The 18,118-nt window shown below is 37.1% G+C and overlaps 1 protein-coding gene across 4 annotated transcripts in view; it reads left to right on the top strand.

The window, feature by feature from the left end:
• HS2ST1 (heparan sulfate 2-O-sulfotransferase 1) overlaps nucleotides 1–18,118 on the top strand; it is a 200,421-nt gene that overhangs the window by 150,004 nt on the left and 32,299 nt on the right. For all 4 annotated transcript variants that reach the window (XM_007978062.3, XM_007978061.3, XM_038002518.2 and 1 more), the window contains one exon: nucleotides 9,998–10,236. In XM_007978062.3, the coding sequence (XP_007976253.1) occupies nucleotides 9,998–10,236 (239 nt within the window). The remainder of the gene's footprint in view (nucleotides 1–9,997; nucleotides 10,237–18,118) is intronic.

Genomic DNA, 18,118 nt, shown 5'->3' with positions numbered 1-18,118 from the left:
TTTTTTTTTCACTTCTGTTTTCTTTTTCGGCATTCCTGTGGGTTACTTATATTTTTTTAGAATTGCATTTCGATTTGAGTTTAATGTCTTTATATAGTTTTTTTATGCTTGTTTTGTGTATTTCATTATATAAATGTCACTTGTCAGTTCACTGCTATCATTTTACCAATTCAAGTGAAGTATAGAAACCTTACCTCCACTTGTCTTTTTCTTCTCCCTCACTTACAATGTTATTGTCTTAAATATTTGCTCTCCCTTCATTTAGAGCCACATCACAGAGTGCCATAATAATTTTTCCTTTATCTGTCAAACTTGCTTTTGAAAACTCAAGAGGAAAGGGAAAGTTTATTGTATTTACACATATTTTTACTCTCCTTTTTTTGTTTGTTCTTTTTGATGTTTTAAGATTTCTTTTATCTTTTCCTTTTTGTTTATAGAGTTTTTTTAAGCCAATCTTTTAGGGTAGGTCTACTGGCAATAAATGCTAATTTTCTTTCATGTGAGTTACTTTCCCTTTCATTCCTGAAAATTATTTTCTCTAGGTATATGACTATTTTATTTCAGCACTTAAAAAACATTGTGCCACTTCCTATTGGCTCCATGGTTTGTGATAAGAAATCTGCTGTTAATCCAGTTTTTTCTTGTAGGCTTCATATAGGTGCATTCAAGATTTTTTTTTTTTTTTTTTTTTTTTTTTTGTCTTTTGTTTTCGGAAGTTTGATTATGATAGGTCTTGACATGGATATCTTTGGGTTTACCTTATTTGGAGTTTGTTCAGCTTCTTGATCTAAATGTTTATGTCTCTTGCTAAGTGTGTAAAGTTGTCAGCCATAATTTCTTTGAGCACTTTTCAACCCTGCTTTCTTTCTCCTATCCTTTTAAGACTGTGACACCAATGTTAGATCTTTTGTTCTAGACCACAGTTTCTTGAGCTTTGTTTGTTTTTGTTTTTCCTTTTCTTGATCTGTTTTCCCACAGCTATTAGGTTCAATAATTTCTTTTGTTTTTTCTTTCAGTTCACTAAAGTTTTCTTCATGTCTTCCATTCAGCTATTGAACCCATTCACTGAGCTTTTTATTTTAGTTCCTGTATTTCCATTTGGTTCTTTCTTTTTTTTTGAGACAAAGTCTCGCTCTGTGTCCAGGCTGAAGTGCAATGCCGTGACCTCTGCTCACTGCAACCTCTGCTTCCCAGGTTCAAGTGATTCTCCTGCCTCAGCCTCCTGAGTAGCTGGGACTACAGGCATGCACCACCACGCCTGGCTAATTTTTGTATTTTTAGTAGAGACAGGATTTCACTATGTTGGCCAGGCTGGTTTTGAACTCCTGACCTCATGATCCACTGGCCTCGGCCTCCCAAAGTGCTGAGATTACAGGCGTGAGCCACTGCTCCTGGCCTGGTTCTTTTTTGTATCTTCATTTTCTCCGCTGAGATTGTATTTGCTGGAGCTTTCTATTTTTTTTTTTTTGTTTGGTTCAAGCATGTTCACAATTGCTCATTAAAGAATTTTTATCATGGCTGCTTTAAGTCTTTGATAAATTTTAACATTCCTATCATTTTGGTGTTGGTCATTTCTTGATTGTATTCATTGAGTTTGAGATACTGCTGGTTCTTGGTATGATGAATAGTATTTGATTGAAACCTGAGCATTTTTGTATTATAAGACTCTGGGTCTAATTTAAATCTTCTGTTTCCTTGCTTGGACTCCACTGATACTGCAGAGGTGCCTTGTTACCTGCTGCCTGAGATGAAAGTCCTGACCCTGTACTTGGCCTTCTCCGACATCACTCCATCAGGGATATTGGGCATTGTGAGGGTGGAAGTCTAGACTCCCTACTTGTCCTGTAGAGTTGGTGGTGGGGCCGGTTTATCCTATGAAATTGGCTACTGTAGAGTGGTTATTATCTAAGCTTTCTATCTTCCTTTCCTGGTCCTTTGGCTACAGAGAATAGGTTTTTATAGGGATTCTTTTGTCTGTACCTGTTTCCAGGTTGCCAGCTTCTATAGTTGCAAGTCTGGAATATGTGAGGCATAAGTAAAACTTAGGGCAACTCAGCACTGTATTGTCCTCCGGTCCCAGGGGTTCTAGTAGTCTACTGTCTTCTTTTAGAGTCTTATATTTGTTTTATGTATTGTGTGCCAGGTTTTTAGGTGTACTTAGAAGGGGCAATAGTGAAACATAAGTCTACTTCCCTTAAAGTGGAAGTCACTGTTAGCTCTTTTTTATAGGATGATTCATAACTTGTCAGTTTGAATGGTACCATATGCATCCCTTGTTGACTGTCTGGAAACCACACAAGAAAGCATTTATCAGTGTTCAGAATCTCTGTCTGTGCCTTGCATATAGAAATTTATTTTGTTAGTCCCCCATAGTGATTGTGCTCAGGGAGACGGATTCAAGCTAATAATACTCTTTTTGAGACGGGGGCTTGCTCTGTCATCCAGGATGGAGCGCAGTGGCGTGAACATGGCTCACTGCAGCCTCAAACTACTGGGCTCAGGCAATCTACCCACTTCAGCTTCCCGAGTAGCTGGGACTACAGGCATGCACCACCACACTCAGCTAATTTTTAAAATTTTTTTAGTAGAGACAAGGTGTTGCCATGTTGCTCAGGCTGGTCTTGAACTCCTCAGCTCAAGTAATCTTCCTGCCTTGGCTTCCCAAAGTGCTGGGATTACAGACATGAGCTACCGCACCTGGCAAGGCTAACAATACTCTTAAGAAAATAATGTATACAGTCAGACAGTTTACTTAATTTGCAATGGTTACAAAATATTACTTCCATGAGGATCAGATGGTGTTTGGCTGGGCAGTCAACTCACAGTAAGTGATGGTGAAGCAAGAATTAGTTAAATAGCCTCACAACAGCTTTCTTTTGTTTCATCTGTATTACTCCCGATTCCTCATTGTGTATTCATTTTATGGGGAATAAGTTACCTGTCACAGCAGTATGGAGAAACTAGAATTGCCATGGAGTTGAGTGTCCATCCTCAGTTGGAAATAATAGTGCCATTGATGCCTGGCTTGCCTGCAATTTCCATGACTCTTAGATTGCACCCCATGTGATCTGTAGGCTATACATTTTGTGGTGAGCGTGAGATAGCTTGCATAGCAGATTCTCTATACATTTGGGTCTTGAACAATGTGGGAGCTAGGGCACCGTTCCCCACCCCTGTGTCATCAAATCTGCATGTAACTTTTGTCTTCCCAACAACTTTTTAAAAAATTTTTATCTTAAGAATTTTTTGTTAGTATTATACTTTAAGTCCTGGGATACATGTGCGGAACATGCAGGTTTGTTACATAGGTATACACGTGCCATGGTGGTTTGCTGCACCCATCAACCCATCATCTACATTAAGTATTTCTCTTAATGCTATCCCTCCCCTAGCCCCCATCCCCCAACAGGCCCCGGTGTGTGATGTTCCCCTCCCTCTGTCCATGTGTTCAACTCCCACTTACGAGTGAGAACATGCGGTGTTTGGTTTTCTGTTCTTATGTTAGTTTGCTGAGAATGATGGTTTCCAGCTTTATCCATGTCCCTGCAAAGGACATGGACTCATCCTTTTTTGTGGCTGCATAGTATTCCATGGTGTATATGTGCCACATTTTCTTTATCCAGTCTATCATTGATGGGGATTTGGGTTGGTTCCACATCTTTGCTATTGTAAACAGTGCCACAATAAACATACGTGTTCATGTATCTTTATAGTAGAATGATTTATAATCCTTTGGGTATATACCCAGTAATGGGATTGCTGGGTCAAATGTATTTCTGGTTCTAGATCCTTGAGGAATCGCCACACTGTCTTCCACAATGGTTGAAGTAATTTACAGTCCCACCAACAGTGTAAAAGTGCTCCTATTTCTCCACATCCTCTCCAGCATGTATTGTTTCTTGACTTTTTAATGATTGCCATTCTAAATGGCATAAGATGGTATGTCATTGTGGTTTTGATTTGCATTTCTCTAATGACCAGTGATGATGAGCTTTTTTTCATATGTTTGTTGGCTACATAAATGTCTTCTTTTGAGAAGTGTCTGTTCATATCCTTCACCCACTTTTTGATGGGGTGGTTTTTTTCCTGTAAATTTGTTTAAGTTCTTTGTAGATTGTGGATATTAGTCCTTTGTCAGATGGGTAAATTGCAAAAATTTTCTCCCATTCTGTAGGTTGCCTTTTCACGTTGATGATAGTTTCTTTTGCTGTGCAGAAGCTCTTTAGTTTAATTAGATCCCATTTGTCAATTTTGGCTTCTGTTGCCATTGCTTTTGGTGTTTTAGTCATGAAGTCTTTGCCCATGCCTATGTCCTAAATGGTGTTGCCTAGGTTTTCTTCTAGGGTTTTTATGGTTTTACGTCTTACGTTTAAGTCTTTAATCCATCATGAGTTAATTTTTGTATAAAGTGTAAGGAAGGGGTCCACTTTCAGTTCTCTGCATATGGCTAGCCAGTTTTCCCAACACCACTTATTAAATAGGGAATCCTTTCCCCATTACTTGTTTTTGTCAGGTTTGTCAAAGATCAGATGGTTGTAGATGTGTGGTATTATTTCTGAGGCCTCTGTTCTGTTCCATTGGTCTGTATATCTGTTTTGATACCAGTACCATGCTGTTTTGGTACTGTAGCCTTGTAGTATAGTTCGAAATCAGTAGCATGATGCCTCCAGCTTTGTTCTTTTTTGCTTAGGATTGTCTTGGCTATGCGGGCTCTTTTTTTGTTCCATATGAAATTTAAGGTAGTTTTTTCCGATTCTGTGAAGAAAGTCAGTGGTAGCTTGATGGGGATAGCATTGAATCTATAAATTACTTTGGGCAGTATGGCCGTTTTCATGATATTGATTCTTGGTATCCATGAGCATGGAATGTTTTTCCATTTATTTGTGTCCTCTCTTATTTCCTTGAGCAAGGTTTATAGTTCTCCTTGAAGAGGTCCTTCACATCTCTTGTAAGTTGTATTCCTAGGTATTTTATTCTCTTTGTAGCAGTTGTGAATTGGAGTTTACTCATGATTTGGCTCTCTATTATTGGTGCATAGGAATGCTTGTGATTTTTGTACATTGATTTTGTATCCTGAGACTTTGCTGAAGTTGCTTATCAGCTTAAGGAGATTTTGGGCTGTGACCGTGGGGTTTTCTAAATATACAATCATGTCATCTGCAAAGAGAGACAATTTGACTTCCTGTTTTCCTATTTGAATACTCTTTATTATTTATTTCTCTTGCCTGATTGTCCTGGCCAGAACTTCCAATACTGTGTTGAATAGGAGTGGTGAGAGAGGGCATCCTTGTCTTGTGCCGGTTTTCAAAGGACTTCCCAACACCTTTAAACTTAACTATCAATGGCTTACTGTTGGCCAGAAGCCTTACTGATAACATAAACAGTTGATGTTTATGTTATTGGTTATTGGCATATTACATGCTGTATTCTTGTAATGCTATATACTATTTTCTTTTTTTTTTTTTGGAGACGGAGTCTCGCTCTGTAACCCAGGCTGGAGTGCAGTGGCATGATCTCCGCTCACTGCAAGCTCTGCCTCCTGGGTTTACGCCATTCTCCTGCCTCAGTCTCCTGAGTAGCTGGGACGACAGGTGTCTGCCACCATGCCCGGCTAATTTTTTTTTTTTTTTTGTATTTTTAATAGAGACAGGGTTTCACCATATTCGCCAGGATGGTCTCAATATCCTGACCTCGTGATCTGCCCACCTCAGCCTCCCAAGGTGCTGGGATTAAGGCGTGAGCCACCGCACCCAGCGCTATATACTGTATTCTTACAATAAAGTAAACTAGAGAAAATAAAATGTTATTTAACATACAGGAAATATAAAATATGTATTTTTTTAATTAAAAATATTTTTTAAGAGATGGGGGTCTAGCTATGTTGCCCAGGCTTATCTCAAACTCCTGGGCTTAAGTAATCCTTCTACCTCAATTTCTGAGTAGCAGTAGCTGAGACTACTGGTGCATTCCACCATGCCAGGCTCTGAGAAAATATGTTTTCTATTTGTTAAGTGGAAATAGATTATCATAAACATCTTCAACTTTGTCATCTTCACATTGAGCAGGCTGAGGAGGAAGAGGTGGGCCTAGTCTTGCTGTCTCATGGGTGCCAGAGGCAGAAGAGATAAAGGAGGTAGGAGGCAGGAGAAGCAGGCACACTCAGTGTAAATTTTATTGAAAAAAAAAAATCCACGTATTGGATCTGTGCAGTTCTAAATCCATGTTGTTCAAGGGTGAACTGCAATTTATTACTCAAACATGAAGAAAACATTCCGTCAAAATGTATCCTAAGTATTTTGATTATGCTGCCTACATTCTAAGTGCACTACAAATGTGACGTAACTAATAAACTTTCTTCGACGATTTAAGAAAGCCTCAGAAGAGGCGGTACTAACTAGATGCAGAGCATCTTTGCTAAAAAAAGAATTATAACTGTCTAATACTGACTTAGTAAATAAAGAAAATGACCGTATTGAAAAAACACCCTTACTGATTTTAAGTACTGTCACAGGAGAAGAAAGATAGTAATTTATCATCAATAATAGTTACTGCTATTCAACTGAGATATGGTTTAATATTACTAACAAAATTGTTCTTAATTTTCCATACAATTTTTATCTTTTTATGTAGTGTTAGGCCTAACGTTCTATTAATAATTGTTCTATATATTTAAGCAAAATAAAAACACTTGAAAAATAGAAAATGCATATAAATACTATTCGAATGAGGAAAGTAGTGATTCCAATATTTCTACCTTTTCATAATTTAAGACATTTCTAAAATTGTGTGAAATTTAGTTTATATAATTTAATAGACATAATGAACCAAGAATAATAATTACTTTTTGAAAACATGTTTGTTTCATGACCCTGCCAGAGGTGTAGCAAAGTTGATGAGGTAATTATAAAACAGTTTTGCAGTTTGTCTCGTGTTTTTTTACAGATAAAATGAATACCTGCTTATGAAATAACACAAAACAATCTTTTTTTCCAAGTATTTGATTTGAAGAAAAAACTAGTATGAGTAAATTCAGCATTGTTGATTGTAAGTGAATCTTTTTTTTTCTTTAGCGCAAACTCCTACTTGTGTGAGTAGGTGAATCTTTTAAAGGTAATTTCACATATATCTGTGTTGCTGGAAGAAACCTCTCACACTTCTGTCAGCACTTGAATGCCAACAGTCCTGTTGTATTTCCCTTAGTAGAAAAGGGGAGGGTGTTTGGACATAACATTACCATAATAGTTTTGAACTGTTTGAACTTCTAAACAGCTGCGGCAGTTGTTTAGAACATACGGTTCCTTTAAAACTGTTGAATATAATAATGTTCAGGCCAGGTACAGTGGTTCACATGTATAATCCCAACACTTTGGGAGGCTGAGGAGGGAGGATCACTTGAGACTGGGAGTTCAAGACCAGCCTGGGCAACATGGTGAAACCCCATCTCTACAAGAAATACAAAAATTAGCCAAATGTGATCATGTGCACCTGCAGTCCCAGCTACTTGGGAGGCTGATGTGGGAGAATAACCTAAGCCTGGGGAGGTCGAGGCTGCAGTGGGCCGTGGTCACACCACTGCACTCCAGCCTGGGCAACACAGTGAGACCCTGTCTCTAATAATAATAACAACAATAATGTTCATAGGTTCTCAGTAAAAATTAGTTGAATTTAATCTAAGACAACTTCTAAATCTTGTATGGATGCTTATAGTATGTTACCTTGATTTGTAGGTTTATTTATAAAGCACTGTTGATTTGAAAAATACTATGGTATGTGCTTCCTTAAAGTTTTCTTATTCTTAGTTTCTTTTATGGATTATCTTTTTCTATTTGCCTTTTAAATATTGGTATTATCTAAGATTCTATCCTAGGGTCTCTGTCTGTGCTACATACTATATATTGTCTAGGCAGCTGTCTGTCTGCTATTTGAACCTTTATTCTCAACTGTACACCTGTATGCCCAATTATCTTATATCTCGTGGATGACCCAGGCTATCCAACAATGTATTCAATATTAAGCTCATTATCTTTTTCTCTCCCCATTTTCAGTTCACACCTCCCTCCAGAATAAAAGAGTATGTATATTTGCATATAAATACATAACACATATATATATCTATCTCTCATATATGTACTTCTTTTTTGGAAAGCCCACTGCTAGTAAGCAGCAGGCCTGGAATTTTTAATTCAGGTTTTTTGAATGCAAATCCTCAGCTCAGAGTGTACTCTATGTAACATGGTGTCCATGTCTTTTCAACCAAAATCAAAGATGCATGCTCTGACAATATTTGAAGTCTGCACTTGTTGCTGTAATTATACCACATTGCTTTTCATCTTACTTTATTAAGTTGTCAGCATCATAGGGGACACTAATAACCACACATGCAATGTAAAACTGCAATTATGATAAATATAATGAGACATGTAGTATAAGATAGGTACATGTATATTTTTTAAAAGATGGCCAGGCGTGGTGGCTCATGCCTGTAATCCCAGCACTTTGGGAGGCTGAGGTAGGTGGATCACGAGATCAGGAGTTCGAGACCAGCCTGGCCAAGATGGTGAAACCGTGTCTCTACTAAAAATACAAAAATTAGCTGGGTGTGGTGGCGGGCACCTGTAATTCCAGCTACTCAGTAGGCTGAGGCAGAGAATTGCTTGAACCCAGGAGGCAGAGGTTGCAGTGAGCCGAGGTCACGCCACAGCACTCCAGCCTGGGTGACAAAGCGAGACTCCAACTCTGAAGAAAAAAAAGCGGGGGGGAAACAGATGATTTGTCCTAGTCAGAGCTATCAGATGCTTCCCTGGGTAGCGACTGAGTTGAAATGTAAAGGTTGGGTGGGGAAATGGAAGACTGTTTACTCCATCTCCGAAGAAAAAAAAGCGGGGGGGAAACAGATGATTTGTCCTAGTCAGAGCTATCAGATGCTTCCCTGGGTAGCGACTGAGTTGAAATGTAAAGGTTGGGTGGGGAAATGGAAGACTGTTCAAGATAGGTAAGATAGCTTGCACAAAGACTTGGGGGTTAAGAGAGTACATGCTACATGTGTAACTACTCCTGTGCAGAGTATTTGCAGTCTTGCTAGAGATTTCATGCTCCTCATTTCCTTCTTTCCTCTCCTTTTCTTGCATCCTTATTCATATATATGTATATGAAAATATATATATATTTGAATATATATTAGAATATATAGATATTTGAATATACAGATATATATATATATATTTGAAACTGAAGTTTGCATTAAATAGAGAATACTAGGAAGCAAAATGTAATTGCTTTGGAAACCACATAGTAGATAGGTGATTTCAGAGGAACCATGAAATTTAAGGGAAAAGCATAGCCATGTGATAAACATAGTTTCTAATGCAACACCGAAAAGAAAAAGGATTGGTGGTAGTATTGTTTCTACTCTTGTTAAGTCATATAAGCCTTTATAATCACTGCACTGCTACATTTTTATAAACCAGAGAATAACTACATTGGGTAATAAATTTCAAGACCTTTTCTTAACTTATAAGTAATTCTAAGTTCATTTTTTTACTGTGAAGTTTAGTATTCCATGCAATCTTTGTGTGAGAATTAATTTAGGCTGTAGGAATTCTATTAGAATATAAAGTGACTTTTGAACTACACTAAAGTATTCTGTGGTCTGTGCTATTCTACACTTGTTGACTCTTTATTCCTTTGTTCTTGATATGCATATATATTATCCTTCATAAGGAATTCGGCAGCTTTGGTCCTCAAAACATTTCTTCAACAGCTCTTACCCAGTTCTTGAATAGGAAGATTATGTTCCAGGCTGTACAGCTGTTTTAGAATCAACTAGATCCTCTTAGAAACCCAAGCAATTTACCCATGTTTTCCACATGCCTTGGTTCTTTGCTTTTGTTTTTTGTTTTCTTTTTTGTATCTTTTCTAATCATGGTTCAAAGTTCAGTGTTCATAACTTCCTTATAGTGTCCTTAAAAACTTAGTTTGTATCTGTTTTTTTTTGCAGAAAGGGCTATTGCAAGACATGAAGTCCGAGAAATTGAGCAGCGACATACAATGGATGGCCCGCGGCAAGATGCCACTTTAGATGAGGAAGAGGATATGGTGATCATTTATAACAGAGTTCCCAAAACTGCAAGCACTTCATTTACCAATATCGCCTATGACCTGTGTGCAAAGAATAAATACCATGTTCTTCATATCAACACTACCAAAAATAATCCAGTGATGTCATTGCAAGATCAGGTAATTACTACTTAAGGAATGCCCAAATGTTTTCTAAAACTTCCTCACTCAAATTTTCTAGCTCAAGGGGATAAAGTATTTTAAAGGGATGTGAGTTCTGATCTCAATGGATCATAAGCCTTTTAGGGGAGGGGGTCAGCTAACTTTTGTATAATTTTACTCGACAGTATTTGACACATTTCCTTGCATATAGTATGTACTCAAATATTTGTGAAGTAAATGATTAATGAATAGCTTGAATTTTTTAGGAGAAAATTGATGTTCCTCAGCGTAGTATCCTTTTAAAAATATAATTTTGGCATGATACCCTGCAATAAAAATTATTGTCTCAACTTACGACAGAGAAATATTTGATGGATACTTGTACTCAATTTTGTCACCAGTCCCTCTTTACTGGATATAGATAGAGATACAGGGAGAGTTTATATATATAGCTTATAAATGTATATATAGTTTATGTATATTTATGTATACATAAAAGCTATAAAATCCTCAAGAACAGGGATTGTGGCTTCTTCAACATCTTACCTTTTAAATTCTCAAGAAGTTTTAGATAAACAAATGAATAGATAATTTTGTGAAATGGCTTTAAGAAAAGTAGAGGAAATTATCTTATGAAATAAAATTTGCTCATCTCTTTAATAGTAGTAGCATACATTTCTCCCACACTTGGAGTTTTGATTGCAATTATAAAGTTATCTCTATAAATATGGAAGGGCATGGGAATTCCACCCCATGAGAAGGAAAGATAATGTTTGAAAATACTACTTAGGATCAAATGCCAAATTGGAGTAGGCTTATTAGAAAGGTGTTCGTGATGGTCCTGTAGTTATAACGAAATTTATGTGTTTGAACTTGTTACAGAATTGACTGTTATCTCACTATTTAGCATAACTATAATCCTTACACTTAAACAAGAGAATTACATTGACACATGAGACTAAGGTTGGCTTTCTTGCTAGAGAGCTGTTTATAAAAGCTAGTGGTATATGGTATGTCATCTGCCCATGTAATTTTTGGCTCTTTGCAGGATCCTGGAGTACTGTTTTTCATAGAATCAAAATTCCACATCTGTCGGCCAAACCAAATAACTCTTCTATAAATGGGAAGAAACATGAGCTGTTTTTAGCTATGTGTGTCATAAAAACTATTCATTATGTAATATTGTGTATCTCAAGGGCAAGTATCCTAAATATTCTGTTTTTATACAGTGTGTAGTGGGTTTTAAATCTTTTGGCATTATCGCTTTTCAAAATATGCTTTGGTTTAAAAGGAATATATATTCATGCTTAGATAATAATTTCAGATTTATTCAGTAGTATGTTTTAGAAAAATAATGTTAATTTGTTTGTTCAGCATTACAAAGTTTCCTGGTAACTACAAGATGTCTGGCAATGACATCAACCATTATTTTCATGAAATGTAAATCTGGAGGAGCTCACCACATACGACATTTATAGGCATCATGTAGTATATTTTCCCAGTTGCATTTGGATGAGATAAAACTTCTGTTTTTCTTTTAGTAACTTGTTAGTTATATATAGGATAAAAAGCAGGAGAGAAACATAAATGCTATCTTAAAAGCAATTGGATTACAGAATGACCAACACTTAAAAAATGTTTGTATGGGGCAGAGTGAAAGAATAGTCTTAATCATTAGCTGACATACTTCAAAATACCAGCTGGTAGTTCAAAACCTGATCTTAATTAAGAATGACTTACTTAACAAATGTTCTTTATATACCCTATCTCCAGTTTTGTGATCTCTTGTTCTATGTAGACACAGTTATTCAAACAAGTCATATTTACTGCTTCCCTTTCTTTCATGTGACATGTTTTCGTGTTTACTTCACTTTTAATCTAGTAAGCTTCATCTAAATGTAAACTCTAAAAATTGCACTGTATGTTTTGAAATAATTTTTAAATTATTTCATGTTATATCAGAACCCCATCTGATATAACACTTTTATTTTAATATCATGTTTTGTTGTCTGTGTGTACTGTTCTCAGCTACCTTTTTTTTAAATTTTTTTATTTTTATTTTTGGAGACAGAGTTTTGCTCTTGTTGCCCAGGCTGGAGTGCAGTGGTGCGATCTCAGCTCACTGCAAACTCCGCCTCCCACATTCAAGCTATACTCCTTCCTCAGCCTCCTGTGATTACAGGCATGCGCCAGCACACCCAGCTAATTTTTGCATTTTTAGTAGAGACAGAGTCTCACCATGTTAGTCAGGCTGGTCACAAACTCCTGACCTCAGATGATCCGCCCACCTCGGCCTCCCAAAGTGCTGGGATTACAGACGCCTGGCCTGTCAGCTGCTTAAATAAGAATTAAATGAACTATTTTGCTCTTCTTTCTTCTCTAAGAAATAGTTTCTAATCAAGTACAACTTAAAAGATGAGATATTTCTTAAATCTGTTATCTCAAGCTTCCATGTAGAGCTCAGTTTACTCATAAAAATATTTTGAGATATGTTACCTGATCATCCTCTTTATTCCCTCACCTTACAATCTTAGTTCAGTCTGCTTGATATCTACCTTTAGCCTCAGCTTTCCTAGACATTTTTTGTACATATTGTATTAGGTATTGTTCTAAACTGTTTACCTGCTTAATTACTTCTCTCAAAAATGTTAGAGGCAAAGCCCAAATATTTTTAGTCTGGTATAAAACCACTCAATGTATAATAGTTATATGTATTCTGCTATCCTTAGAAATAGTTGTCAACTCTGCTTTTGAGTTTTTCATTTATTTATTGTGTATGTAATATACACAAAGGTTGTACTACATTTTTTGGGTAAATACCAAAGAAATAGAAAGCATGGCCACATCCTTGAAGGTACTTATTTAAAATTTACTTGAGAACATAAAACATAAACACAGGGGCTATGAAAACAGTTAAAATAAAACATCACTTTGTGGTGATCTCACTGAAATATGTAACCAAAATGTTCCCTACCAAAATGGTTGATTTGGACCTAATCCTGAAAAACAAATTAATGTTGTAGGATATTCTACAGAACAACTGAATTCTGAAGTGTCAATATCATAACAACCAAAAAAGTTGGAGGGAGGCTTCTGTAGACTAGAGAGACATAGAAACCAAATGTAATGTATGGTCTGATCAGATCCTTGATCAAAAATGATAACATCTTTGTTCATAGACAATAGTACATGCTGAGGTAATTAGGGGTTAAATATGAATGGCAACTATTTGCTTTCAAATAGGTCAGAAAAAATTGAGTATGTATGGGCATACATAGAGAAAAAAGATAAAAGTGACAAAATGTTAATAATTAGTGAATCTGGGTGAAGAGTATAGGGATGTTCACTGCACTATTTTTTCATCTTTTCTGTAGTTTAGAAATTTTTTAAATAAAAAGTTGAAAAGTTAAAAGAAGGATATTAAAAGATAAACATTTGAGAATATAAGGTATGAGAAACTAAGCAATTAGAATAAGGCGTGGACTCAGTCATTAAAGATATTTTTGAGATAGGCTTTACTTAGTTAATAGATAGGAATTGGCAAGAGATGGGTAATCAATCAACTCTTCTAGTTGAAAAATGGAGTTTGCTTTGCTGTCATGTAAATATTTTTACATTAGAGAACATCATGTCTTTAAAGTAGCCATACCAAATATGTGATTAGCAACATCTTTTATGATTTTTCAAAAAAATGCCTTTTTGCTCTCGTATGTTTAGGTCTATGATTATATTTAACTCCTTTTGTTAAAACATTGGAAATATCTAGAATTTGTATTCTCTGAAGAACAACGTAAATTTTTTTCTTTTAATTCACTCTCAAGCCAACTTTAGGTTATCTGCATTAGAGCCCACGGTTCACCAGGAGTTGCAGATACTTTTCAGACCAGCACTTTAGATGAATTTTCTCCACCTATAATATGTATGCTAATCACTGGTTAAAATGCAGATTCAGATTCAGAAGGATCAAAATGGAGCCCAGTTTTCAATTTCTAAACAACTCCCACTTGATGCCAAAACTAATGCTGCTGGTCTTTAAACTGCGGTTTGAGTAACAAAGATCCAGATGATGATTCTCAGTAGGGATATGGGAAGATGAATATTTTAGTCTTCCCAGGATGGTAGGGTACTTATCTTTAACTTACTATTCCTACCTTCCCTACAAAATCCACATTTCTTACTTAGACCCAGAGGCCCTTTTTAATCTAGCCCTTGTGTGCACCAACTTCTTACCCACTAGCCACACTGGCCTTGTGTTTCATTGAATGCGCCAAGCCTTTCCCATTTTAAGGACTCTGCACTTATCCTTTCCTCTTAGAATGCACTTCTCCTGACTTCTTCAAGAGTTGGCTTCATGTTATCCATTTAAGGTTTAATGACATCCTCTTAGAAAAACCATGCCTTTCCATCCTACATATTAATTACCTCTTCTAAGTTACAGTCTATCATATCACTTTTGTTGTGTCTTCTCTGGTACTAATCAGCTTACTAACTTATCTTACATATTGGTTTGTTTACTGCCTGTTTTTTCCTCTATTACAAGATCTTTAAGGACAGGAACTTTGTCTGTCTTGTTCACCACTATATCCCTTATGTTTAGCATAGTGCCTGAGACATAGTAGAAACTACATTTTTTGTTAAATAAATGCTGAATGAATGAACAAATGGACCAACATAGATTTTGATAGCGGTAGATGGAAATAATTACTGGCAGAGTGAGCCCCTCTGATTGACAGCAGTATGATCTATTCTTATCTCTCAGCTGGATTGGGAACCAGCCCCCTGCCATATACTCCTAAAACAGGTTGAGCAGCACAGCTCTGAACTTCGGTGAAGATATGTTCAATTACTGCAAACTTTTCTTATATTTTTATCCAACCACTACTTTGTTTTCCTGTTAGTGTAGAAAACTTTCTTCCTGGCTTAGTCTCATAAAAGTACCCACAGTCATACAAGAAATGTTTAAGTAAATGCATCAGTGGGAGTTCAGTATATAGTAATTACTCAAGTTAATAGTAGCATTCATTCAACAGATAGTAATTACGGAGTTGGAATTTGGCCAGAATGTTCAGGATGGCATCCCTGCTCTTTTAGATGGTGAAAACAAATGCTTTTGTGATCACAGATAATCATAATATTGAGGTTGATCTGTTAAGAATATAGGTCAAGACACTACTGTTAGTGAGATGGGTGCTTCTTAGCTTTTTCCTGTAACATCAGTTCAGGTCTGATTCAACTAACAAAAAACCCCAACACCATTACCTATATTGTTTGTGTTTTTCCTTAAGGTCTCTTCTTATTTCTTGCTAGCCCGACTTAAGTCATCAGATCCAACAAAAATCACAGTTTACTCTCTGCTTCAGGCTAGCTGCTTTTCATGTACTATATCTGACTACTGCATCTGAAACATTCTTCTTGGTAGCATATTTCAATCAGAGTATGAAAATTTTCTATGACTTAAGTTACTATAGTGGCCTTATTTCTTCTCCCACGCCAGAGTTTTCAGTGTCTTCAGTCTCCTTAACTTTAATTGATACTATTAAGTTTTGCTCCTTTTTTGCCTATCACTTTATCTTTCATTTGTGCCAAGTACAGTCAGTAAGAATCCATAAAATGAACTGAGTAGAAGTTTGCTTACCTAATCTCAGTGTCCTCTTCTTACTCCTCTGTATTTTCGAACCTTGCCTCAAGATCTTCGGCAGCATGCCCAAGAGAAATACCAGAAGAAAACAAACTGAAAGACAAAGCAAGTGGTACAGGGAGGTGAGAAGGCAGATCATGACAGAGCAGAACTGGGACTAGACTGATGAGAGAGAAAAGATGAACGTGAAAGAGTAGATACTAGGAAAGTTATGGAGAACTAAGGATAAATGTTAAACGTGTAAAAGGAGAAGTGGCCGAATTAATACTTTAAAAATAAAACTTTTGAAAATACTGTTTTTCAAGGGAGTTACTTGTATTATTTCCTTGGAGAACAGTTTTGAAGAGGAGATAAAGATAATATGGAATTTCATCAGTATGTAAATGATACTTTTTTTTTTTTTTTGGAGACACGGTCTTGCTCTGTCGCCCAGGCTAGACCAGGCTGGAGTGCAGTGGTGCGATCTTGGCCTACTGCAACCTCCACCTCCTGGGTCCAAGTGATTCTCCTGTCTCAGCCTCCCGTGTAGCTAAAATTACAGGCATGAGCCACCACGCCTGGCTAACTTTTTGTATTTTAGTAGAGACGGGGTTTTACCATGTTGTCTTGGCTGTTCTCAAACCCCTGAGCTCAGGAAATCTGCCTGCCTCAGCTTTCCGAACTGCTAGGATTATAGGCATGAGCCACCATACCTGGCCAACATTTTCAAATGCTCAGACTGTTTTCTAGATTAGTGTGAATCATGTTAGCCATATTGACATCATTTATTTGCTTCACACTTTTTTCTTCATAAAGAGAAGGTAAACCTCAGTTCAGCATCTTTTGATTCACTGCAAATTTTAAATCAACCACAGCTATGTTAATGAAACTTTAACATATTGCCTTAGTTAAATGCTGATGAGATGAAAGAAAAATACATATGCCAGATATATTACATATGTAGCCTTTAGTATGCTTTTACTTTGAGCTTAGAAAGAGATTCTGTGTGTTTCGAGGACTTTAACAATAGTAGAGGCCAGGTGCAGTGGCTCAGGCCTGTGAGCACTTTGGGATTCTGGGAGGCTGAGGTGGGAGGATCGCTTGAGCCCAGGAGTTCAAGAACAGCCCTGGTAACTACTCTACCAAAAAAAGAAAAAAAAGAAGTTAAATCTTGGCTGGGCGTGGTAGTGCATTCCTGCAGTACTAGCTACTGGGAGACTGAGGTGGGAGGACCACTTGAGCCCAGGAGTTAGAGGTTACAGTGAGTTATGATCATGCCACTATACTCTCCGGCATGGGTGACAGAATGAGATTCTGTCTCAAGAAAGAAAAAAAAAAGAGAAAAAACAATGCAGTCTAGAAAATTTTAAAGCAATAATAATCACCTGAATTTACCTCAGATAGCGTGAATTTAGGAAGTAAAATTCAAAATCCTACACAGATATTTAGACGTAGTCTCTTGGTTTCAACCAGGAGTACTCAGCAACCCCATTGGTTACCCAAGATAATAAAAAGACAAGGGAGCAAATGTCAAGGGTTATTGTTAAAATGGTTGTCCAGTAAAGAGAGTAGTGAATCAGGGTGAATTGGAAGTTGATATGATAATAAAGTTAATGAATTCACAAGGAAATAAACAATTGTGAGAGTTATATCAACAGAGCTTTGAGATACTAGAGAGGTGGAGTAGTTTTGAATGACTGGATCTGAGGGATTGCCTTAGTAGTGGATAAAAGTTGAGATTTTCAGTGTCCAAGTTGGTTAAAGCAGAATCATGATATGGGGGAGGAAGACAGAGCAATATGACCAAATAGAGGCCTTCAGCAATTGTTCCCCAGCAGGAACATCAAATTGAAAAACTGTCCACACAAAAAAGCACCCCCGTAAGAACCAAAAATCAGGTGAGCAATCATAGTACCTAGTTTTAACATATTAAGGAAAGAAGCACTGAAGAGGATAGGAAACACAGTATCTCCTACACCACCCCTCCCCCATTCCTCCTGGTAGCTGCCACATGGCGCAGAAAGAGAATCTGCACCCTGGGGATAGGGAGAGCACAGTGATTGTGGGACTTTGCATTTGCATATGGTGCTGCCCTGTCACAACAGAAGGTAACATGGGGCAGAGCTCAGCTGGTGCCCACAGAAGGAACATTTAGACGGCTCTAGCCAGAGGTTAATCTTGCATCTCAGCAGTTAGTATCTCAGTTCCAGCAAGCCCGGCCACCATGGGCTGAAGTGCTCGGGGGTCCTAAATATTGATAAAGGAGTCAATTCAGCAAGAGAA

The sequence above is a fragment of the Chlorocebus sabaeus genome, chromosome 20 (genome assembly GCF_047675955.1).
Source record: "Chlorocebus sabaeus isolate Y175 chromosome 20, mChlSab1.0.hap1, whole genome shotgun sequence".
Taxonomy (NCBI): Eukaryota; Metazoa; Chordata; class Mammalia; order Primates; family Cercopithecidae; genus Chlorocebus; species Chlorocebus sabaeus.
The sequence above is the reverse complement of the archived record's forward strand: the minus strand, read 5'-3'. Positions and strand labels throughout refer to the sequence as shown.